Source organism: Heterocephalus glaber, unplaced genomic scaffold (genome assembly GCF_053883595.1).
Source record: "Heterocephalus glaber isolate CG9 unplaced genomic scaffold, H.glaber_assembly_v1.0 deba00001140, whole genome shotgun sequence".
Classification (NCBI taxonomy): domain Eukaryota; kingdom Metazoa; phylum Chordata; class Mammalia; order Rodentia; family Bathyergidae; genus Heterocephalus; species Heterocephalus glaber.
The window spans coordinates 2,420,669-2,445,782 of NW_028258200.1; the positions used below are offsets into that span (position 1 = coordinate 2,420,669).

Below are 25,114 nucleotides of genomic sequence, written 5' to 3' on the forward strand. Positions count from 1 at the left end.
TGCACTCTTTCACTTTCAGTTCATCACGGGCGGTAGACCACGGGGCTGTAGACCTAGTACAGCAGTAGTGTTGATGGAGCTAAGTCCCCTGCAGTTCCAGCCCTGATACTCATAGTGGTTCCAGCCACAGCAGACTAAACTTTCTGCTCAGCGTCTCCCTTCTCAGATGTGGGTTCCACTTTTATGGCTGATATATATTTCTTTATGTATTGGGTTGGGGGTTTTTTGGTACCGGAGATCGAACTCAGGTCTTTCCACTTGCGAGGCAGGCGCCGGAACCACTGAGCTAAATCCCCGGAACCACTGAGCTAAATCCCCGGCCCTATGTATTGTTTTTTTTGAGACAGGATCTTGCTATGCACTGCAGACTGGCCTTGAACTCACTATGTGGCCCAGGGTGGCCTCGATCTCTCAGCGATGCTCCTGCCTTAGCCTCCTGAGTGTTGAGATCACAGGCGTGGGCCACGACACACGGCTAATGTAGGACTTTTTAAATGTATAGAACAAATCATGATGGATTGGCACTTTTGGAAGAACTTTCACTTTGGTCTCCTCTGCTTCAGAAAGGGTTTACCCCATCAACCTAGTTAAAGCAATAACCTACATCATTATACGCACAGCATTTTATTGCTGTGCTGTCCTGTTTCCATCTCTCCAAACTTTTTTATCCAACTATGTGAAGTACTATTTGTTTAGGGTTTTTTTGCGGGGGGCCTAGTGGGCTGACTAGATCTGGGTTAGTATGTAGTCATTTCAGAGCATTGGGCAAGGAATTTGTCCTTTCTACGTAGGGTGCAAAGCTTTGGGATCTGGACTTTGAAAAGGAGTTAAGTTAGGAATGAGTTGCATTTTGAAATCTCTCCTGTCATCTCTGCTTCCCAAGTACAGCGTTGACCTGGCAAAGGGCCACACCCAGGCAGTAAGCATCCTCAGGTGTCCTAATGTAAACTACCTCTGAAAGCCCCTGCCTTCCCACCTTAGTTCATACTTCAGAAGTCAGCAAACATTGAGTTTTGTTTTTTTCAAACATTGAGTTTTAAGTGAGAGGTAGGATTTCTTAAGTCAAAGAAAGGCGATCAATTGAGATAAAAGGGCAGAAAAATGAGTTTGACAAGTTTAGGTGATAGACTAGTTCAGTCTGGCCTGAATGGAAGAGTGGGAGAGAGAATACAGCAAGTAAAGGAGGACAAACATTTGAGGGCAAATTGTGGGATGCTTTTGATGCCCCATTTTTTTTCTGTTGGAAATAGGAAGGTAGGACTAAAGTGACCTTGATGAGGCCTAAAGCTCTCCCACCTGTCACCTTCTTACAATGTGCTATGGATCATTCCCACCTAGAGATTCTGTATCACCTTGCCTTGAAACTAGCCTGAGGTGATAATGTGATTTCTGAGAATAGGCCATGAAAAGTAATATAGTTCTGTCTTGTCCTCTTGGGGTGACCTTCATTTTTGTGAGGAAGCATAGACCATGTGGAGAGATGTTTGGCCACAGCTCAGATATGGTTCTGGCATCCCCTGCCACATAGGTGAGTGCAGATTTCTCCAGATGATTCTGGTCTTTGGGACCAGTTTCTCAGGCATCAACTCTTCTAGCATTCAAGTCTTCTCAGCTGAGGCCTGTGGTATTGTGGAGCAAAGACAAGCTGTCCTCAGACCTGAGTTCATGACCCATAGAAACCATGAGATAATAACATTATAATTGAAGTTTTACATTACTGAGTGTTTAGCTAAACTGTCACATAGCAATAGGGGTTTTCTATAAGACTGAGCTAGACGATATCTTTGGGCCTGCCTCCACCAGAGAAAAGAAGAATTTCCAAGGGGAGGAAAAAAATGAGCCTGAGACCCTGGACACCCTGAGCAGGGTCTGGCAGGTGGTGGAGGCAGAGGCTGCACAGGGCTGTCCTGTCCTCTCCTCTGTCCCCTCAGCTCTTTGCAGTTTCACTAAGTTCTCCTCTCAGGTGGCCCTGGTCCTGCAGCTCCTTCAGTCTGTGGCTATATCTCATTTTCCCTTGACATCTGCTCCTTTTTGAGAGACAGAGAATTTCCTTTAATTTCTTTCTCCTATGAAATGCGTTGACTCTGTTAGATCATCCCTGATGGATGGTTCGTTGTTCTACAGTTAAGAGAATACTTTTCCTTCAAGAAGGATAATTTTTTGGAAAAGTCCTTCCCTGATTATCTTCTGTCTGGAGCAGTGTCTGTGTCCATCTCTCAATGGTCAGTCCTCCTTTCCTCTGTCACAGGCTTATGTGATCTTTTGAGATCTTCATTGAAATCCCAGGGGCTGCTGGAGGTACCATGTGGGCTGTGTAGCCCCCAGGAGCATGATGTGACCTCATCCTCAGTCCCTCCTGTCCTCCATTCATCCATCCCCTCCTCCTTAGTGCTCTGACCACTGTGTTCCTCCAGCTCCTTCTGTACCAGGAAGCATGACTCACGTGTGTCTCTGGATCTTCCTGTCTCTCCAAGTTTCTTTGTGATCATCAGTTTGCAATTTTATTTGTTTCACAGGCCTCTGAACACATTGTGATGTTAATTTTTTCAGATTTTTATAGATTTGAGTATGTGGGTAATAATTTTCATTGTCTTAACAGGTTAGAATAAAATCTAGAAACACCTTCAGTGGACAAATTTGAACTCTTAATTGAGTGAGAAATCTAAGGAGAGTAATTGAAAATGACATTTGCACAATCATGACTGAACACTAAAAAATGGAAGAAGAAAAGAGAAGAAAACCCATGAAATCTTTTAGAGCTTTCAGGGATCTACAGGTAGCTGGAATGCAGAAGGTCCAACAGGGAGGATCTTGCCACATCTCAGGTGAGGTCATATTGTGGAAGATGTCTGTGTCCTGAGTTGCAAACAATAGGTGCACTTAGGATAGCACAGCAGGAACAGGAAATCCCTGCCCTTAAATACGGGACACATCAGTGGATGATGCTGGTCCAGGTGAGGTGCAGAGCAGGGTGAGGAGGTGGAGATGGATTTGGCTTCCCAGGACGAGTGTGACCTTGAGGTCCTGGGTCACAGTTGTGGGATGGGGTCTGTGTGTGAGAACATCACCTCAGCTCTGCCTTCAGGAACCATGCATGTGTGGGCATTTGGTGTGCAAATGATTTTCTTCTGCTCACTATATAACTGTGTCTCTGTTAATTTTCTCATCGCTGAGAAAAAATACCCAACACATAAATTTCAAGGAGGAAAGGTTTATTTTGGCTGACAGTTCATAGAGGTTTCTGTGTATAATTGGTTGGTTCTAATCAGGGGGTGACATGGCAGAGGGGCAGCACAGAGGAAAAACCGCCCATGGCAGGCAGAGTACACCAAAAGCAGCAAGCAGCAAGGACAAGGGACACACTAGCCCTCTTTTTGTCCCTTATATTTTTAGCCAGGCTACCCACCCTTAGGGCAGATGGCATTCACAGCCAGGATGGGGAACCCTTAATCCTACCCAGAACTATGCCAAACAAATCGGTGACTAATTTGGTAGCCATGCAACCTTAATCTCAGCACCACACAATCTAGATCCAGCCACCTCTGAAATAAAATACCACACAAGGAGCAACTTAGATCTAATACAGGTATTTATTGTATTTATGGACACAGTTTTAAGAACAGGCAGTGACAGATTTGGTTTCCCTCAGGAGGTAGCTCCTGAAAGAATTTATGAAACTGGAACTGATGATTAAAGATCTGCTAGAACAAACCCCAAACAGTAAAATATCAATTCAATGTAGCATGTATGCTGAAATAGAGCCAGGAATGGGTGCACACTTGTAATCCCAGCATACTGGGAGGTGGAGGCAGGAAGATCACAAGTTCAAACCCACCCTGGCAACTTAGGAAGAACCTGTTTCAAAATAAAAGAAGAATATAGGGCTGAGGATATAGCTCAGTGCAAAGGTCCTGGGTTCAATCCCCAGTATCAACAAAAAGGAAGGAAGGAATGAAGGATAGATGAATCTTAAAGTAGTGATCAGCAATATTTGTATCAGGAATTCAATGAAAGGAATCCAGGTTAGCATGAGTAATTGTCTTAGTTACTTTTCTGTCACTGGGACAAAATACCCAACATCCACAACTTAAAGAAAGTGAGATTTATTTTGCCTTATAGTTTCAGTCTATGGTTGGCTGGCTCCAAGACAAAAATACCATGGTGGAAGGGCCTGCTGGAGGAAAGCTGTTAAACCCCTGGCAGCCAGGAAGGAAAGAGAGCTGGGGACAAGAATGTACTCACCCTAGTCCTGCCCCAGTGACCACCTCCACCCAGGCTCCACCTGCTGACAACACAGTCTGCTACTGAACTCATCAATGAATCCACTGATGCATGAGGCACCGCCATGATCCAATCACCTTCCACACACAAGGCTTTGGGGGGACAGTTTAGATCTAAACCATAGCAACAATCAAGAGGGATTCATTACAAAGGAGAATGAACACTGATTTGAGAGTGAAATCCAAACTTCAGTCCATTTTCCTGGTCTGTAGTTTTTCTTTATGGTCAAGTTAGATAAAAACCACAATCCCTTAAATTTGAGAAGTGTGAGTGATCTCACTGGTTCCCCTGACATGTGTGTAAGTGTGTGTGTCTGTGTGTGTGGAGGGCGGATGGAAGCAGAGGAAGTCAGTTGAGTAAGATTTTGCAGTGGTTCGGAGGAGCATGGGCTGCACTGAAGATCTGATCGCAGCCCTGGCTCTGAGTAAATTAGTGACCTTAATTGGAGGTCTTCATGTGCTTCCTTGCAGCTGTCCTGTCTTCCAGCACCTACTTTGGGAGTTCCAGTTTCAATCACCCGCTTAAAGAGCTGAACTTTTTTTCTCATATGATTACATCATCTGTGTTTCCTCCAGCCTTTCTTCTTGCATTCATTTTGCAAATACATACATCTGAAGACCTTTCTCTGGTAAAGAAAGGTACTACCACAGGTGTGAGAAGAAGGGATGAGGAGACAAAAGTAAGTTCTTCATTATCTCTCGCATGATCACATAGCTCTTGGGTTAGATGGCTGCACAAGCATAATCCAGTACCCAGAGCAATGGCGTGAAAAAGGAAGAATGCACTGAGAGTCTAGAAAGGAGAGAGCAATTTCATAGAATTGGTGATATGTTAGCCAAATCTGCATTTATGTCCAATTATTTATAATATGTGAATCTATTTATATACATACATGTGTACTTTCCTTTCAAAGTTTAAAACAGTCATTGATCGAAAAGCTGGGATAGATATTGAGAGATGATCTGATTCAGAATCCAGTATCACTATGTGAATTTCACTCCCAAGGCATGTACCCCCACGGAGAACTAAATTCTTAAATTCAAAAGTGGTCCTGAGGCTGGGCGTGGTGGCACATGCCCATAGTCCCAGCACTCAGGAGGCTGAGACAGGAGGATTGCTGTGCATTCAAGGCCAGCTTGGGCTACACAGAGAGTTCAAGGCAGTCTGAATTACAGGGCAAGACCTTGTCTCAAAAAAAAAAAAAAATGGTCCTGCGATCTCTTGAAGACCTTAGAAAAGTGATGCCAAACCTTTTAAAGACCAAGTGCCCAAACTGCAACCCAAGACCCACTTATGTATCACCAAGTGCCAACACTGCAATTAAACCTGAATACTGAGGTTTTAGATTAGAAAAAACAACTCTTACATTAACATCTTTTGTCATAAACGAAAAACACATTATGTGTGCCATAAGTTTGCCATCACTGCTTTAGAGGTTTCATGTGCTCTGCGACATTCAGAACAGATCTGTTCCATTAATTCCTTTTTCTCTATGCAGGAACCTCCCTCACAAACTTTGATTTGGCCCCATGGCATTTGCTTAGTGAATGTGAACTCTTTCCCAGTCACATGGAGCCCCCAGCCTCATAGGACCTGGCAATATCAAACCAGATTCCCTCAACCTCTTTCCGGCCCATGTCAAGCATTTGCTGTAAGTGTTTCCACCCAGTTTTTGCAGTAATCATGAGATACTCTCTGTTGTCTGGGTGCAGTTGGCAAGAGTAGGCAGCCATGACAAGCGACTGACAGAAACGACTGCACACGAGTGGGAACAAAGCACCTCTCTCTACAGTGGTCAGCGGGATGACACTTTCGAACCCAGCCAGGACGTGGCCTCCGACTTGCAGGGGGTTCTTGCTCTCAATCATCATGTACATGATGGTGATCGCCACTTCAAAAACATAGCAGCCATAGCTCATGTCGCCAAAGTCTAAAACGCCAGACACTTGGTACACAGCATCTCCAGAGGCTGACTCGCTGGGCTGAACTAAAATGTTATAGTCGTTAAGATCGCCATGATTGATGCCTGAAAGCAGAAGAACCGTGGAAATAGTTACTAATATCCCAGCTCATTATCTCTCCACTTCTCTTTCTTAGGCAAGGCCGTTCAGAGTTGGATGAGCAGTCAGAGATAAAGGGCCAAATATAAGGCTGATTTCCCCCATGTAATTTAGGATGGAGTAGATCATGCTTAAGTAATGCCACACAATGAGCAGCACAGCCATGAACATTGCTGAAACTCACAAATTTTAAACTACACATTTCAGAAACTGCGATGTATCCCAATTGATTCAAACTATAGAAAGCAAAATTTGACAGAAATACAATGGACAATCCATAATCAAAGTGGTTTATTTATTTATTCATTTATTTAGCAGTGCTGGGGATAGAACCCATGGCCTTGCCAATCCATAACAGACATGCAGCTTGAGTTAGAATGAAACCTTTGTTATTGTGGCCCACAATAATTTGAGAGTTATTTGTTACTGCACCATAACCTAGTCTAGCTGATACGCAGTATTATATGGAAGCAGACATAGACAAACAAATCAGGAGAATAAAACAGGACAGAAACGTTTGATTTACCACAGAGGTGGTACTGCAAAACAGAGGGGAATCTGGGCGTGTGGTGCATACCTGTAATCCCACCACTCTGGGAGGCTGAGTAAGGGAGAGCGAAAGTTCAAGACCATCATGGGCAATTTAGTAATAAAAAAGAAAGGGTTGAAGATGTAGCTCAGTGTAAAGGCCCTGGGTTCAATCTCTAGTACCACAACAAAAAAAGAGGAAAAAGGTAATCTTTTCAATAAATGGTGTTGGGAAAATGTTTAAGCCATAAGAAAAATTCATATAATACACTGTATATAAAAATAAATTCCAGAGCTAATGTGAAAAGCAAAAACTATAAAATTTTAAGAAGATAACATAGGAGAATACCTTCCTGACCATAAAGTAGGGAAAATTTTCTACCCAATACACTTTATTAACCATAAAGTAAAAGATGAATATACCTGAAACCAATAAAATTAAGGACTTTTCATCAAAACATACAATAGAGGGCCGGGAATTTAGCTCAGTGGTTCTGCTGCCTGCCTCGCAAGTGGAAGGTCCAGAGTTCGATCCCCAGTACAAAAAAAAAAAAATACAATAGAGTAAAAAGACAAGCCAGAGAATGGGAAATATATTTGCAACACATATAATGAACAAAGGACTCATCTAGAATATTTCTAGGCTGGGGATTTAGCTCAGTGGTTCTGCTCCCTGCCTCACAAGTACAAGGTCCCGAGTTTGATCCCTGGTACCCAGTACCAAAAAAAAAAGTACATAGAATATTTTTAGAGCTTCTGCCAATCAAAGAGAAAAAAATTCTAATAGAAAAACAGGCAAGGGCCGGGGATTTTGCTCAGTGGTTCCACTGCCTGCCTCGCAAGCACAAGGTCCTGAGTTCGATCTCCGGTACCAAAAAAAAAAAAAAAGAAAGAAAAAGAAAAATAGGCAAAAAAAATTAAATAGGTATTTCATGTGGTATATTCACATGGCCAAAAAATGAGGGAAATGTACTTAAAACCACAGTGATAAGCTGTTACACACAAATCACACTGGCAAAAATTTTAAGTCTGACAATATTGAGGGAGGCATGCTCTTCCTGAGGCCTGCTTTTACTTTTTTGCCCTTTTTAAATCTTAAAAAAAATTTAAAGGAAGTTTAGTTACATATATATATATATATATATATATATATATATATATATATATATCATATATATCACATCACCTTATATATTTTATCTGTGGCCCAAGAGAATTCCTCCTCACTCAAAAAAAAAAAAGCATTCCACAGGCGGTGCACACCTGGTCACCTGGTAGTGGCAATGCGGATGAGAGCTTTATTTGCTTTTGAAAACTGTCCGACACTGTTACCCAGTCAAGTTGACACAAACATGTTCTATGACCTAGCAATCCTAGGTATCTACCCAAAGAATTAATAAACACGTACACTAGGACTCAGAAATGCTCATAGCACCACTGTTCTTAGTAGCCAAAAGTGAAAAACACTCCAAATATCTTTTAAGGTAATGTTTATACTCATGTTTATAACAGCACAACTCATAATAGCTGAATGTTGGAAGTTGCTCATATGTCCATCAACAGATGAATAGATACAGAAAATGTGGTATTTATACACAGTGGAGTACTACTCTGCCATAAAGAAGGATAAACGAGTTATTTGTAGGAAAGTGGATGCACCTTGAGATCATAATGTTTAATGAAATAAAGTGGACACATAAGCTTAAATATCATATGGGGGTTTTTAAATAAGAGAAACCCAAAGTATAAATAATGTAAAGAGCAAAATAAAAGATGGAAAATAGGGAACAAGAAGATAGATGTTTTGCAAAAGGGAAGGGGACTGAGAGACGAGGGAGGCAGGAGGTAAGGAGAAGAGGCTGTAGAAAGAATTGAGATGTGTTACGTACACGCACAGACTCTTCACAGTGAATGGGATCGTATGCACCGCAAAAGTGGACTCAGAAAAATTTTAAAAAGAATAATGTACAGTATATTTATGAATAAGATATGCTATTGTTGGGAGCAATGCTACATAATTCTAGGGATAAATCATTTGGTTAGCCTAGTCCTCTTGCCTACAGCCCAGCTACAGAATAACTCCAGTTTGGCCTCCGGTCACAACTGAGACTTCAGGGATCCAGTGATGCTGTGATTCTCCAGGACAAGAAACATCCTGGGAGAACAAACATCTGCTCAGTTCCTCATTGTTCTTGGACTGATTAACATCTTGTTTGCCGGAGATGTACTGAACTCTCTGCAAGCCTTCCGTTACACCTTGTTTATCCCAATGTGAACTATTGAACTCTCTGCAAGTCATTTGTTACATTTGTTTCTCCCGATGTACTGAATAAAAGGTGTGGTAAGCTGGGGGCTTTTGTCTTTGCTGCCCAGAGCAGCACTGATCAGACCCAAAGCTCAGCTTCTTCTCGGTCTCATTTTTCTACCTTTCCTGTAATTCGCCGTGTGCTGCCGTGGCTCGCAGGAGACCAGGACTAACTGCAGAGGTTCTGGTAACGTCCCCTTCCCCTGTCCCCTACATGCTATAGTAAAAAAAAGTTAAACTATAGCTACATACAACTTGGATAATCTCACAAATGTAACATTGGGAGAGAGGCAGAGAGAGGCAGAGAGGGAGAGAGGGAGAGGGAGACAGAGGGAGAGAGAGGGAGAGAGCCCCTACTTGAGCACACACTCAGGAGGAGGCTCCCACAGCCCTACCTAGAGGTGACAGTGGTGTGGGCTGAGGGTTTGCTCGCAGGTGGGAAGAGCGGGTAGAAAGAGAGTAGACTTCCAAGGCAAAATGAATCGGCTTTGGTAGGATGTCAGGTGCGAGAGAAAACCAAGCTGAGCTGATGACCTCTATGTTTTTTGCCAGATCAATTAGGTGAATAGTGGGTACCATTTTAATGAGCTAAAGACTGCAGGAAAAACATTTTTCAGGGAAAAAAAAACCCTCAATTTTTCTGCTACACCCTTACTTGTGTTTACACAAAATAGGCAAATAGCAGAACAGGCTCATCCTGCCCACCCTGGCCTCCCTAGGGTGCCCTTGGTGCCTTGCCCCTGACCAGCGCTGACTGCTGGCAAGCGGGCTGGTCGCTTCCAGTCTCTTTGGAGGAAAGGCTGCCCACTGTCAGGAGCCAGTTCCAGGCAGGTGCTAAAGCACATTGATGTGGCAGAAAAAAGTGGAAAGCAACCTAAAATGCCATTAACCAGAAAGGACAAAAAGGCATAGTTCACTCAAATAAGTTAAGACATACTCATAATACTGAGGGGCACTATTCACAATTAAAGCTAATAAGCTAAATAAACTAGAACTACATATATTAATACGGGTAAACCTGAAAAACATGTCGAATAAAAAAAGCAGCAGAATGAATGATAATACACAATGTGCTATCATTAATAAAGTTGTAAAAATATAAAATGCTATCGTTTGTAAGTCATACATAGATAGTATACAAATTCAATAGAGAGGAGAGAGGTTGAATCATGTCAATTTTAAAGGATCTTCCAATGGAGCAATTTTGTTGCTATTTTGTTTTTTGCTTTTTGAGACAGTGTCTCACTATATAGCCCAGGTTGGCCTCAAACTCCTACTTTAGCCTCCCAGGTGCTCGGATTACAGGCCTGCATCACCATACCCAGCTTCTTCAAATGTAGCAATTTTGAGAAAAGTAAAAATATTATTTGTTACAAAGGAATTGTAGTAAGTATGACAGTTTCAAGATCTGAAAAAGCTAAGTTGTCCCCCCATATGTTTCTGATGGTGTAACATTTGACAACTTAAATATCAAGAAAAATATGTATTTGACTGGAGGATTACTCACATTCTCGAAACTGACTTAGCTTGGTCAACACTTCCTCCTTGAACAGCTGAATGACTTGTTCAGCAATCTCACGGTTTCGGTTCTGGCCCAAAGCGTCCAGGTATTTCTCCAGAAGGGGAATGTTTTTCAGATTCCAGATGAAGTTGTCCCGACGAAGGCTCCCTAACTTTGGATGATGGAAGGTCTAAAGCAAAAGCAAGGGTCAGCCTCGGAGGAACCAGCCTGGGACCCGATCGGTGCTGCAGGACAACCTGTTCCAGGGTCCTGTGGAGGGAGGGCACTGACCTGTGCCATCCACATCCACACCCCTGTGCACGCCCTTCACCTTCACATGGGACCTCATGTTGGGCTACACAGCCCCACCTCACTGCTGTGTGTCCATTTCTCAGAGCTCACAGGAGAGAGTGGAGGCCCCTCTCGAGCTCTGTTTTCACCCTGTGATCTCACTCTGGCCCCTCATCCCCACCCTGAGCTCTTCTCCCCTTCTCACTGGCCTCCCTGCTGGTCAAGGAGCCCTGGGCCTTTGCTTTTGCTGCCTCTGTCCCCGGATGCTGCCCCTCATGCTGCATAATGGTGCCTGCCTCCTTCCCTCGCAGCAGGTCTCTACTTACAAAAGCACCTTCTGGGAGAGAACTTCCTGACTACTCCATTTAAAATTCCAGCCCTTTCTCTGGTACTCTGTCAGCCTCATTTATGAGAAGAATCCTGCCCAGGGGAGGTGCTTTTCCCCTTAGTCAAATGGCTCTAACTGTGTCCTTCCTTTTGCTGAGCTAAAACCTGCCTCTTTAACACCATCCATACCACTGGCTCTGACTGCTATGGCTGACTCTGGACCAACTGGACTGGGAGCAGCACTCCTCCCACATGACTGTCCTCCAGGTCTTTTTGTTTAGTTTGGTTTGGTTTTTTGAGCAGGGTCTGGCTACGTGGTTCAGGCTGGTCTTCAACTCACTATGTAGCCCAGACTGGCCTTGAATTTGCAGCCATCCTTCTGCCTCAGCCTCCTGAATGCTGGGATTATAGGCATGTGCCACCATGCCCAGGTTCCCAATCTTCAAAGTCAGCACTTCTACCCCCTCAGAGTCTTTGAGTTCCTTCTCATGTTCCTCATAGAACAATTTTCAATCACCTTACCATCTGGTGTGTTAGATGCTACAGGGGATCACAAAAATACTCTGCAGAGTTAGAACCTCGAACACTGCTGGTGGTGGGGCAGTGACTTTCAGGGAGTGGGATTGTGAATAGGAAGAGAGAAATGATGGGGGAAGAACATTTTTATTTTATACAATTTAGTACTTTTTGAAATTTTTACCATGTATATATGTTGCTGTTATTTTTATTTTTGAGACAGGCTCTCACTATGTAGCCCAGGCTGGCCTTGAACTAGCAGTGATCCTCCTGCCTCAGCTTCTCCAGTGCTGGAAATACAGGTGTGTACCACCCTGCCCTGCTGCTCTTATTTTTTTATTTTATTTTATTTTAGTTTTTGGTACCGAGGATTGAACTCGGGTCTTTGTGCTTGCATAGCAGGTGGCAAAACCACTGAGCTAAGTCCCCGGCCCTTTGCTGCTCTTATTTTTAAACAAAGGTAAAATAGAACACGGTGTTGGGTTTCCAGTGGAGAGGCCTTGGGGACTCCTGCATGGTGACATTCTTGTCCCATGCCCCGAGGAGAGCTTCTCCACTCAGACAAGCAGTAGTGGTAGGAACTCAGGACTCAGTCAGACAGATCTGGGTTCGAACAATCAGGCCACCCAAATGCAGGCTGCGAATGGCTTGGGTCTCAGCCTCCTTAGTGGTTACAGCAAGACATCTGTCACTTGTAGAATAACTCTGCCAGGAAATGAAGACCTAACGTTTTGTGTAGGTACTCGATGAATGTGATGGATCCACCTGACCTCTCTGGCCTTTCTTTCCTTGGGCTCCTTTCACACCAGCCTGAATTCCTGACAGAGTCACCAATGCTCTTACTGAAAACCAACACCAGCTGCCTCCTCATCCTCCTCGTGCTCTCCCCACCCCAGTTCTGCTCCAAGCACCCTGCTTCCCCCAGGGCCAAGCTCTGACCACACCACACTCATAAGCCCGCCCTTTGTTTCCTTCTCTCTCATCCTCAGTGACTTCCTGAGACTGACTTCCAGCCCATCTGTGGACCAAGGGACAACTACTTCCCTCCAGCAAGTACCTGGCACCTTGACTTGTGAATGCCTCCATTCTGATCCCTGGAACCCCATGGCTCCTGCCTACTCTGGATGCCCAGGTCTGCCAGCTGCAACCTAGCAGAACAGTCCCAGTCTCTGCCACCTGCAGGGCTGACACCTGCACTTGCGTGATACAGTGAGTCCACAGATGCTGCAGCTCCCATGCTTCCAGGAAGACTAAGCACCTGTGCCTTGCTAAGGCTGAAGAGAGGGTGGCAAGGGGATGAGGCGTGGTGGTAAAGTAGGATGAAATGCACTGCGGGACCAAGTGAAGAGGCTCTTCTGTGTTCCCTGAAAGACTTCCCGTTCCCTGCAAGACAACAGTAACTTGCAATGCAAGGGAGCAGGTGGCTAAGCATACTGTAGAACTCTTGTCAGCAATGATGCAGTTCTGTCTCCCTCAGAAACTACATTTGCCATTTCGGGTCCAGCAAGATAAGCCGAGACTTCAGGGGCAGCAGGCATGTGAATGAGACATTAGCAATAAAGGAGTCAGTGCAAGCCCTGTCAAAGTCCCAGTGGCATTCTCTACAGAAATAAAGAAGTCCTAAAATTCATATGGAACTAGAAAAAAGCCAAGTCAAAGGATGAAGGGCACTGGGAAGTAGCTACATGGGTGAACATATCATTCCTCCTTATTAAATGACTTTCTTTGGAGATAATTTAAAGTCTAAATAAAAATAAAAATGGCATATTATGAGACTGTTATTTATTTATTCACACAAGGTCTTCTTGTTATGTAGCCCACGCTAGCCTAGCGTGTGCTACAATCCTCCTGCCTCAGCCTCCTGAGTGCTGAGATCACAGGCATGTGCCACTACATCCCATGTATTATGGGGCTTATAAGTAAAATGTATGACAACAATAGCATAAAGGCCAGGAAGGAAGACACAGAAGTACGCTACTGTCAGGGTCATATATAAGGGCAGATAAAAAAAATACGATGTATGTTTAAATAAAAATATTTATTACATTAAAAGATACATTGCCTTTAATCCCCTTCATCTCAAATACATTTATCCCATCATTCTTGCCAATTCCTGAGGCAATTCTGGAAGTACTCTTTTATGTTTTTATGAGATGTGATAAAAATTTTTGGTGAATGCTGTTGCTGCATGCCATCAAATGGAAAGGGGAAAAGCAGGCTCATAAAAATGTAATACTGTGTCCTCATCTACCTTGTTCACCAGATCTGGCACCATCAAAGTCAAAATTACAATTCAGGACATTGAGGCAGCCATAACAATGCAAATAAAGACACTCAGGAAAGAGGACTTCCAGAACTGCTTTAGAAAGTGGCAAGAACAAATGATGGGATCGGTGTGTTCAAAGTGAGGGGAAGGATAATGAGGGGAATTAATGGCAATATATCTTTGATTGTAATAAATTTTTTAAAAATGTAAACATTCACCATAGTTTTTCATCACATTTCATATTATACATGAATATCATATAACTCAGAAGACTCATAATATATATTCTATAAACCCTAAATAAGTCACTAAAATAATAAAATAATGAGTTGAGCCCATGAAAGACATGGAATGATAAAAGGTCCTCAAGCTAGCTGGTGCACACCTGTAATCAGGAGGTTGAGTTTAAAGACAGCTAGGACAACTTAATAGGACTTTGCCTCAAAATGAAAAATAAAAAAGGATAAGGGCTGGGGATTTAGCTCAGTGGTTTTTGCCACCTGCTGCGCAAGCGCAAGGACCTGAGTTTGATCCCTGGTACCAAAAAAAAAAGGATAGGGATGTAGCTCAGTGTTAGAGAAGATAAGATAAATGGAAACCAGCAAGACAAGAGTTAAACCTAACCATATCAATAATCACATTAAACATAAAAGGTCTGAACATCCCGAGTAAGGGGCAAAGACTGTCAGACTATAAAAAAGCAAGATTCAAATGTATACTTCCTATAAGAAACACACTTCAAAAAAAGACTGCAACGTAGCAAATCTTTTTTTAAAAATTTTATTTTCTTACACCCAGGAGACTGCAGGAGACCAGCTTGAAACTGCGCTGGGCAGGATTTAAAATATTATTGAATTTACTTATAATTTGGCTAGTGATTAAAATTATGAGTCAATCCAAGGCCTAAGTGACTTGCTAGAAGACCCTCTGGCTAACATTTGGAGACAGAATTCCCTATGGCAATAGTAGTCACAGTTCAGATCTCAGTGACTGATGATATTGTGACATCTATAATAGCCAGATGACACTTCAGCTGGGGATTTATGACTCTTGTACAGCCATTCTCCCAGACCAAACATTAGCTAAAGATAACACAGGTGGCTTGTTAACTATGACCTGCTAGATAGCACAAGTGGCTTATTAACTATGACCTGTCCTTAGCAAGAATGCATCATTCCTCCCTTTTCCAAGCCTGGCACATTAGTGCTTTAGTCCTGCTGTTCCTTACATCTGCCTTTACATGCCCTGCTATGTTTTGTAATCAATAAATACTGACAAACCCAGAGCTTGTGGTCTTAGTTAGGAAGAGCTAAGATCAGAGCCCAGCCCCCCAGTAATAAACAATTGTTTGTTCTTTATTCTTTGTCTATCATTCTTTCATCCTATAGTGTTCTCTCAATCAGGAAGTCAGGCATCCCCTAATAGGTGACAATCAATATGAAGTCTCTTTGGGTACAGAGAATGAGAAATCTCCAAAGTCTCATTTACAGTTCCCCAGCTATACTATGAAGAGAAAGCTGCCTGGCCAACCCCCAGCACCATGGGAAGTAAGTTGTTATTGTCTCAAGTCAATGTGTAACCAGCACTCTGTGAAAATTTGCTAACAACCTGCTTCATCTCTTCCCTAACTCCTGGCAGGGTCCCTACCTTCCTCCTGTCTCTAAAGCTCCAGTCAGACGGAAAAGAAACTGGACAGATCAGGGTAGAGGCAGGTGGGTGGACTGCAGAAGGTGCCAGTGAGGGGATGGAGGAGCAGAGTTGCTTCCTTGTGGGATGTGAGGCTCAGCTTCCACAGAGCTCAGCCTCTTCCGCACCCTCTCTCTGAGCTCCCCTTCCTGTCATCGCAGTTCCTCCTCCCATGACTTGGAGGCTCCTGGGGACCAGCAGGCCTACTCAGAACCCATGTCCTGCTCAACCCCTTCCTCTCTCCTAAACTTAATACTGAATCAGTCACCAAAGCTGATTGGTGCTGTCTCCTAAACTCTGCGTGGCTCAAGCCCTCAATCCACTTTCCTGAGATTGCTGTGTTACCTTCCTGGGCATATTCATTCCTATGTCCAGTCTCACTCCTGCACAGCCATCTGCCCTCTTGGGCCGAGTGATATAGTCAGGAAGTGTTGTCCCCTGAGGAACCTTCCACGCCTCACACTCTCTCTGAAACAGGTCCAAACTCCTGTCACATGTGACCTGGATTTTATAATCTGACTCCACCTTACATCTTCAACTTGATCCCTGCTTCTCTCAATCACAGTCCCCACACTTCAGCCACAGGGAGTTATCCAGAGGCTCTGGAACACGGAAGTGGCGCTGCCATGATTTCCGTGTGCTTTTCCCTGCAGCAGTGAGGCCTTTCCTCCTTTTCTGTCTGCCTACTGCACTCCTAACTCAGTAACCCCTGAGATGTGACTTTCTTCACAAAGCCCTCTTCTGTGCGTATTTGACACTGCCAGATGCTGAGGATAACGGATGCATAAAGGAAACACACACTATTTCAAGAAGCTACTGCTCCTTATGGGGCACACTCAACAGGAGGCACCGACATGAAACAGTGATGCCAGGACCATGTGTGCTGGGCTGTGGCTGTGCCAGCCTCTGTGGACCATGCTGGCTCGCACCCTGTGTGGCTGCTCCAGTTGACCTTAGATTAGCCCTGTCACCTGCACTGGCCAATGGGGAATTTCCCAGCATGATTCAAGCAGAGGCCTGCCAAGGATGTGTCTATGAGTCATGTCCTCTAGGAACCTGGTTCCTGGGAAGCCAGGAGCCATCTTGCAAGGGTGTTCAGGACTAAAGGATGAGACCCCATGGACAGAGGGGCTGTATGGAGAGCGGACGTGCCCGTGGGCTCTAGTGAGATCCAGCCACACTTGGGCTCCTAATCACACGGAGGAGAAGAGCAGCACAGCCAACCCTCAGAGCCACAAGAAATAAATCACTACTGTTTTGAATCAGTAAGTTTGGGGATGGTTTTTAAAATAGTCACAGACAACCAGAACCTAATGGATGTTTATTGAATAAATGAAGCTGTTATGGGGTTAGGTCTGAAAAGTACTGGGCAAATATATTGTTTATATGGGACAAAAATATCATTAACACAAGTCTTCTTCTCCTTCTTCTTTTTTTCTGCACAGGAGATCGAAGCCAGGGCCCTGTGCCTGCCAAGGCCACCGCTGAGCTACATTCTCAGCCCTGCTAATCTGTTTGCAACTGAGCTACTGCCTCACACAGGGCTCCTGCAGACTGTGCCACAGCTGGACGAAAACTTCAGGTTCCAATTTGTGAGTAGAGACTATTTTTCTGTGATGAGTAAAAGATCATGAATTTCTAAAAACATAGGTAATCTTTTCTCTTTTTTATTTTTTTTGGTATTGAGGATCGAACTCAGGACCTTGGGCTTTCGAGTCAGGCGAGGTGCTGCTGAGCTAAATCCCCAGCCCCCAAACATAGGTAATCTTGCCAACTTATTTAACAGCACACTGGGACAAGAGCCTTGTTGTCCCAAAACCTATACTCCTAGAACCCCCATTTCCTTCTCCACCTATGTTAGGAAACACAATGTGTAAGAAGAGAACCTAATCCTGAGTTTACTTTAAAAATAGGATGAACAAAAATCCCTTACAAACAATATAAAACCCCAACTCTTACCTCGAGTGTCTTATCCAACTTGGCAGCCAGCCTCCCGATTTCGTATAAGAGCTGGGGGCTGATGGGCGTCTGGGCTACAGGTCTGCCAGGGAGGAACGTCAGAAGCCTCACCAAGTGGCTCCTGGTTTTGGAGCTGTTATCTAGATGGATGCAATGATATACAATATTCTCAACTACTCTCTAAAAAGAAAAAAAGAAGAAGAAACAAAACAAAACAACCTACAAACTGTTCTGCTTTTGTGGTAATTATTTTTTTTAAATACTGAATAGGAGGGCCAGGGATTTAGCTCAGTGGTTCTGCTGCCTGCCTCGCAAGTACAAGGTCCCGAGTTCGATCCCCGGTACAAAAAACACCCCCAAAAAACCCAAAACCAACCAACCAAAATACAGAATAGGAGAAAAATGTGCTAATCAAAAACTACTCTGTAGCATTCTATGAGGCAGGGCTGAGCTGACCAACAAGCAGGCAACAAATCTCAAGAACGTTGGAATTGCCATTTATAGTGGACGAACATAGGCTGTATAGGGAGATTTCTACTACAGTAGAAAAATGCCACTACAGTAGCATTAGTAGCATTTAGTAGTACTAAAAATTTTACTACAGTAGAAAAATGTGGTACAAAAATTTCTACTACAGTAGAAAAAAGAACCCATAGTCTTTCATAAGTCTTTGCTTATAAAGAAATGACTGTTCTAGGGGCCAGGGATTTAGCTCAGTGGTTCTGCCACCTGCCTCAAAAGTGCAAGGTCAGAGTTCGATCCCTGATACCCCAAAAAAAGAAATGACTGTTCTAGCTGGGCATGATACTGCCCACCTTTCATCCCAGCACTCAGGAGCGGAAGCAGGAGAATTTTGAGTCTGAGGCCAGCCTGGGCTACAGAGTGAGTGAGTCAGCTTGAGCTACATAGCAAGACCCTGTCTCAAGAAACCTAAATAAATAAATGACTGTTCCAGAATCACAGGGTTCTCCAGGGGCAAACTGTGGAACAACCTGGGTTTGTAACATAGAACACCTGTTCCTCAGGGACTACGCTGGCCCTCAGTTATTTGGAGTCATGCAAATTAAGAATGGATGGACAAAGGCTGGGCATGGTGGCACATGCCTATAATCCCAGCACTTGGGAGGCTGAGGCAGGAGGATCGCCACAAGTTCAAGGCCAGCTTGGCCTACATAGTGAGTTCAAGACCAGCCTGAAATACATACTGAGACCCTGTTTCAAAAAAACAAAAAAAGAATGGATGGACAATGAAGAAAAAGACAATCACGACAAACTTCAAAAATTCCCAGAAATGCATTTCATGCTGCTGCTTGCTGAATTAGGCACATCTTAGCATTATTCATTGAGAGCTTATAGGGGACCAAACCCCACAGATGAGGACTGAGCCTTGGGAATTAAGTGGGTGCCCAAGGTAATGACAGAACTAGATCTACAATTCCTCGTGTCTGGTGTTGTATTCGTTCTTTCTCCTATACTTCAGGACCAGAATCTACAGCTGTTATGATGAATGGAAATGTTTAACTGGGGTTGGGCTTTGGCCCAGTGGTTGTGCACTGCATGTGAAACCTTGGGTTCAATACCCAGCACCGAAAAAAAGGGGGGGATTGTATTTCTGATTAAATGAGAACAAAAATGTTCTTCTCATCAGAGCCTTTCTAAGCAGAAAAGTTACATGTGATGCCAGCTGTAGTTACTTCCAAACCAGGGACCTAATCTTCACATTGGTAGTTGGTGGCTTTTCCCAAACACTGGGAAAATAATACATCTCTACTTGGAATTGTGAGTTCATTTTCAACACTGTGTTTCCACCTGGAGCCCAGGTGCAGGAATGTGTGAGAATTGGCGTCTCTCACCTACGGATACCAGAGAGGTCATGTTGTCCCCTTTAGTGTGACACACGGATGCTGTTGGAAACCCAGCTGCCTTCAGAAACATGATGACGAGATTTTGTGCTTCAATCAGGTTTGGGTTTTTGCTGGTCTCAGTGTTGCTTATTTTGAGGACATATTCAGCAGGGCCATCTGTAGTGTCTTTGGTTCTTGAGATGTGAACATGAAAGTTTTGGTCATCATAGCTCGGAAGTGGCTGGATCTTTGACACTTTTAACCCAAATATTGATTCTACCAATGCGGAGGCTTGGGCATCAGTGAAAGCAGGTTTGGCCGGGGCCTGTGTTTGCTGATTGGCTCCATTCTCCATTGTGTCTGAGTAACAAACACCCAGAAAGGGGACACAGAGGGAGGAGATTACTTCAGTGTTTTCTACAGACATCCCAAGAATGTTGCTCTACATTGGTTCTATATTTCTTTTGATTATTTTTACTTATAAAGCTAAAAAAATCATATCAGTGAAAGAGATTAAGAAGTTTTAGGACCATGCTGGTTATGGTGGTGCATGCCTGTAATCCCAGCACTTGGAAGGCTGAGGCAGGAGGAGTGCCAAGACTTAGGTGAGTTCAAGGCCAGCCTGGACGACATAGTCTCAAACTTATCCCCAACTTCTAAAAAAAGTTTTAGAGCCAGGAGTAGAGATCTTGGGGCTGAGCGCTTCTCCAGGATGCAGGAAAGCCTGGGTTCCACCCCAACACTATCTACCGAAAAAAAAAAAAAAAGTAGCTATTTTAGCAGGGGACTAAAAATCCTTGTACCATGAATCATCTTAAAACCTATCTCCCAAACTGAAGGTCCAGTCCTGGGAGAAAGCACAGACCAGGAAAGCACCGTGGGGTCACCGAATCAAATCCTGCCCTCCCCTCCACATTTACAGAGAAGTTCAGATTAAGTGACCAAAGTCCCCTTGTAAGTTACAGCAAGACCCAGCTCTGCAGCTGGGTCTCCTAAGCCATGGTTAAGTCCTTTTCACTGTCTTACCACCAGTCTTGGGTTAAAAAGACAATTTTAAATGTGGCAATCTTTTCTAGCGAATTTTGTTAAATTATATGGATCACATCCAGCTACTTCAAAAATAAAGATGTGGATGATGTACAGAGTGTTGTGTAAGGCTCTATGTTCTACAACAGTTGAAAAGTTCACTCACACCCACAGACATCCTAAACAACAAAAAACATTTAAAGAAGCTGGGTGTGGCGGTGCACACCTGTCATCCCAATATTCTGGGAGGCCGAGGCAGGAAGATGGCCAAGGGTGAGTCACGACTGGGCAATTTAGCAACTTAGCAAAACCCTGTCTCAAAATAAAAAATAAAAAGGGCTTCAATTTTTAAAAATCAATCAATAAAAAATAAAAGGAAGAACTCAGAACACATTACAAAGCAGTAGGTCATAAACTGATGGAATGCCAAAGAAAATCTTCAATTAACTAAGTACAAACCTGGAATGACTGGATTCACACTGAAGTGACTGGACTTACCTTAAACTATAAAGAATATATTTTCTACTGCAAAGAGGAATGGGAGCTTAAAATAAAATCTACTGCCAGTTTGAAAAACTAAAGTTATATCTGAGTTTGCAACCTACAAATTTAATATCTGCCAAAACTATGGTAGATGGTGAAGAGGGCAGAATGATGTCAGCCGAAGGAAAATGTCTTAGAAGATGGGTTTCAACTGGGCTTTTGCGTCTGTTGGAAGAGGTGGGGAGGGAAGACTGCTTTCTCCCCCTTGGGAGCTACACTCTGGGCTCCACACACCTGGCCCATTTCCTGAGCAATGTAGGGCTGAGCATCCTTCAGGAACCAAATCTCTAAGGTTTTTACAATTTTACCTTCTTCTTTCCCCAAAAACTGTTTTCTTTCAATTCTTCCTTCATACTAAGTTGTAAATGATTGATAAACATCTGGGGGTCTGTTGTCTTTTAGGGTATGATTTTGATTGTTGTTCAGGGGATGCAGGGTTTTTTTGCTTGTTTTTTGAGACAGGGTCTTGCTATGTGGCTCAGGCTGGCCTTGAACTCACAATCCAGCCTCAGCCTCCCAAGTGCTGGGATAACAGGTATATGCCCTGCACCTAGCTGGATGAAGTGTTACATCAAACAAATCTTGGCCAGGCATGGTGGTGCACGCCTGGAATCCCAGCATTCTGGGGGCTGAGGCAGGAAGATTGCAAGTTGGAGCCCAGCCTGAGCAACTTAGAAACTTAGTGAGACCCTGTCTCATAATAAGAACTAAAAATGGGTTGAGGATGTACCTCAGTGTGACGGTCCTGGGTCCAATCCCTAGTGCCAACCCCCTAAAAAATCTTAGTGGGGTGCAGTGGTGCACACCTGTAATCCCAGCACTTGGCAGGCTCAGGTAGAAGGATCAGAAATTCTAGGCCAGCTTGGGCAGCCTAGCAATTTAGCAAGACCCTGTATCAAAATAAAAAGTAAATGGGCTGGGCTTGATGGTACATACCTGCAATCCCAGCACTCAGGAGGCTGAGGCAGGAGGATCACTGCGAGTTCGAGGCCAGTTTGGGATACATAGTGAGTTCAAGCCCAGGCCAGCCTGAACTACACAATGAGACTCTGTTTCAAAAACCCAAGCCAAACCAAACCAAAACCCAAAAATAAAAACAAAAAGCTAAAACAAACAAAAAATCGAAGGACTGAGGAATGTAGCTCAGCATACTCTAGGTTCAACCCTCACTGCCACAGAAAGGAAAAAAAGCAAGCAAGCTGTTGCTTCTGACAGGAAGGCAGCAAGAGGGAACTTTTTTTTTTCCAGCTTGTAATCCTCTTGCCTCAGCCCCCCAAGTGGAGGGAACTTTTTGAGAGGAAAGAGTTCTATATCTTATGATCTTTGGCAGTCCTGGAGGTCGAACCACGCCTGTGAGGCAAGAGCTCTACCCCTGTCACACCCCTAGCCCTGTATCTTGATGAGGCTTTCATTGCACGGGTGCATACATTTGCCAAAACTTAGCTTAAAACTGAAATGAATGTAAGATATGTCCATCTCATTGAATGTATGTTTTACCTTAAAAAAAAAAAAGCCCTAGTGAGAGACAAGCCAGAACAAGGAGGGGAGGTCTCAGAATGCTCAGAATGTCTCAGAGCTCACACATCACAGCCAGGCTGCTCATGTCCAGGCACCCCAGCCCTGTCATGGTGAAGGCCACCCTACTCCGCTGAGGGAAGGGGAGGAAACTCTGGGAGGTGTCTGGGCTCTTCTCCCTGCCTCAGCCTCAAGACTACACAGCCTGACGACTTGAGTGACAATAAGGGTAAAAGCCTCCCATGTCACTGCTCTTCAAGGCCTTTCTTCATCCACCCACCCAAAGCCTCTCTCCTACCACTAGCTACACACAGCCCTTAAGACACCAGCAGGTGTCCCTGCCCCAGCCACTGCACACCTGCCGATCACTTCTTTTATTTACTTTCCAACCACAAGATTTCCTGTCAGAAAGAAATTAAGCTGTTCAGATTTTGTTCACTAAAGACATTATAACAAAGCCTACATGGGATTTCAAAATACCTTTTGCACCTGAAACTTTTGTGAACCAACATATCCTGCTGCACTCTTTCTCTGGGCTTAAGACTTTTAGGCTGGATTCGGAGTGTAATAGGAGCTGCAGTGTTAACTACAAAGTGAAATCCTGGAGTAATTTTTCAATTTCCAAAGTGTTAAGGATGTCAGAGCAACTCTGGACTTGATATGAATTATAAGTTCTTAATGCTGAAAGGAACCTTACAAGCAGTTGGGGAAGATCAACTCTCTGCTGTCCAGAAAATGCTCCTAGATATATCTGTGAAGGGAGCTTCAGGGATCTCTCTGAAGAACTCTGAGTTCTAAAGCAGTGTGAACCGTTGCTGGCAGGGCTGGTGCACTAAGAAGTCATAATTTAGCCCCAGCTCTGCCACCTGACCTTTGAAACTCCAGACTTGCCCCATTTCCTCTGGCAAGAGCTGGACTGCATCATCCCCAAACGTCCTTTAACTCTAAAATTCTACACAGCTGAAGTTCTTTCTCTTTGACCTTACGTTTGCCTTTTTTCTTCGTGTACAAAGGACTCCAAATCTTGGAATGAATGGCACAGATTCTGACCGCTCCTGAAAGTAAACAAACATACAGAAAGAAATGTTTGCCACAGATGTTTCCTTCACCAAAGCTGTCTTGCATGTGGTGAGGGAGGAGGGGATGCAAGTCTGATGGGACGGTTGATCTTTACTTTACTTAGCACGTGGAGAAAAAACTTTCAGGAAACCTCAAAGTCTGTACCAGAATCTCACAATCTTCGTCCCAGAAACAGGAGGCTGGTCCTTAAAACTTTGGACTTTGCACACGTTTACTCCAGACAAGAAATAGGAGTTAGTCTTGATTCTTCTTTTTCCCTCCAGAGGGTCACTAAGCCCACGAACCACCCAGCCAGAATATTAAACACCGAGCCAGATTCGCTTTTACTCTACAGTAAATAAAGCAGGGAACCCGGACTCAGTCGTTTCCAGACAATAATGCACCTGGGTTTTGGTGTTGAATGAAGAATAAAAAGCGGTGGGCCAGCAGGATTCCAAGGGGTTGCTGACCCAAAGCGCAGGAAAATAAGGGGGTAGGAAGGAGGAGGGCACACAGGTCAGGTTCATAGTTATGATACTGATGAAGTCAAGGGAGGCTCAGAAATGGTTCCCACCGGGCACTTCCCTCTGCCACTCTCCACGCGGGGCTTGGGCGTGGCGCCCTGGGTTCTCCTGGAATCTCAGCCTGGGTTAGGACAGGGGAGGTGACCGCGCATCCCGATCGCGGCCACCCTGGTGAGGACCACAGGATCGCGGCCAGGCTCCCCGTCCCAGATCGCCACTCGGGCCTCAGCTCCCTGCTCTGCTCACCGTACGATCCCACGTCTGGCCAGCGTCCCCGCTCCCAAGCACCAGGGAAGTGGACTGCGAGCTGCTAGAGCTGTCTGACGTTCCAGCGAGCCCCGCGTGTCCAATTTCTGATTGGGTCCCCTCATTTCTCGCCGCCCAGTCAGCGCAGAGTACTGGAAGGCGTGGCTTGGCGAGGCACACAAGACTTTGCCTGCTCCAGGGTCTCCAAACAGGAAATTAGAGATCGGGATTGTGATTGATTGGCTTTCTGCAATCCCGGCCCCGCCTTCTGTCGTCCAGCTCCCCAGTCTAAAATCCACCAACCTTACATAACTGGAGCTCTTGTTTCTGATTGGCTGACCAAGGCCCTGCCTATCAATGAGTAGCCATTCGGCAGGAGTTAGGTACCTCTCAGTTCCGCCCCGCCCACGTGGTTGGGGAAGTAGCTTGGACCATTCATCAGGAGTCCGTCCAAGTGATCGGGTCCAAAGGGCGCGTTTTCTTTCCTTACTGTCCTCCCCCACTTGCTGGAAGCACGTATGTTAAGAGGTCCTTTTTGAAAAGGTGGTCATAGGTAGACGTGAGCTTCTCCCGGCCCCAGGATCGGCAGAGGCTGCGATGGGAGGTCGTGAATCGGCCTAGCCATCGCCTCTCCCAG

General features: G+C 44.5%; 1 protein-coding gene across 1 annotated transcript; it reads right to left on the minus strand.

The window, feature by feature from the left end:
• Positions 1 to 3,571: 3,571 nt before the first annotated feature.
• Positions 3,572 to 24,657, minus strand: Hykk (hydroxylysine kinase). The gene is made up of 6 exons (XM_004872094.4): positions 24,478 to 24,657; positions 23,635 to 23,703; positions 19,574 to 19,924; positions 17,721 to 17,860; positions 10,682 to 10,865; positions 3,572 to 6,307 (listed from the first exon to the last, which is right to left on the minus strand). Exons 3-6 carry the CDS (start codon positions 19,917 to 19,919, stop codon positions 5,847 to 5,849), a joined length of 1,131 nt encoding a protein of 376 aa, XP_004872151.2. The 5' UTR covers positions 19,920 to 19,924; positions 23,635 to 23,703; positions 24,478 to 24,657; the 3' UTR covers positions 3,572 to 5,846.
• Between the last annotated feature and the right edge of the window lie 457 nt (positions 24,658 to 25,114).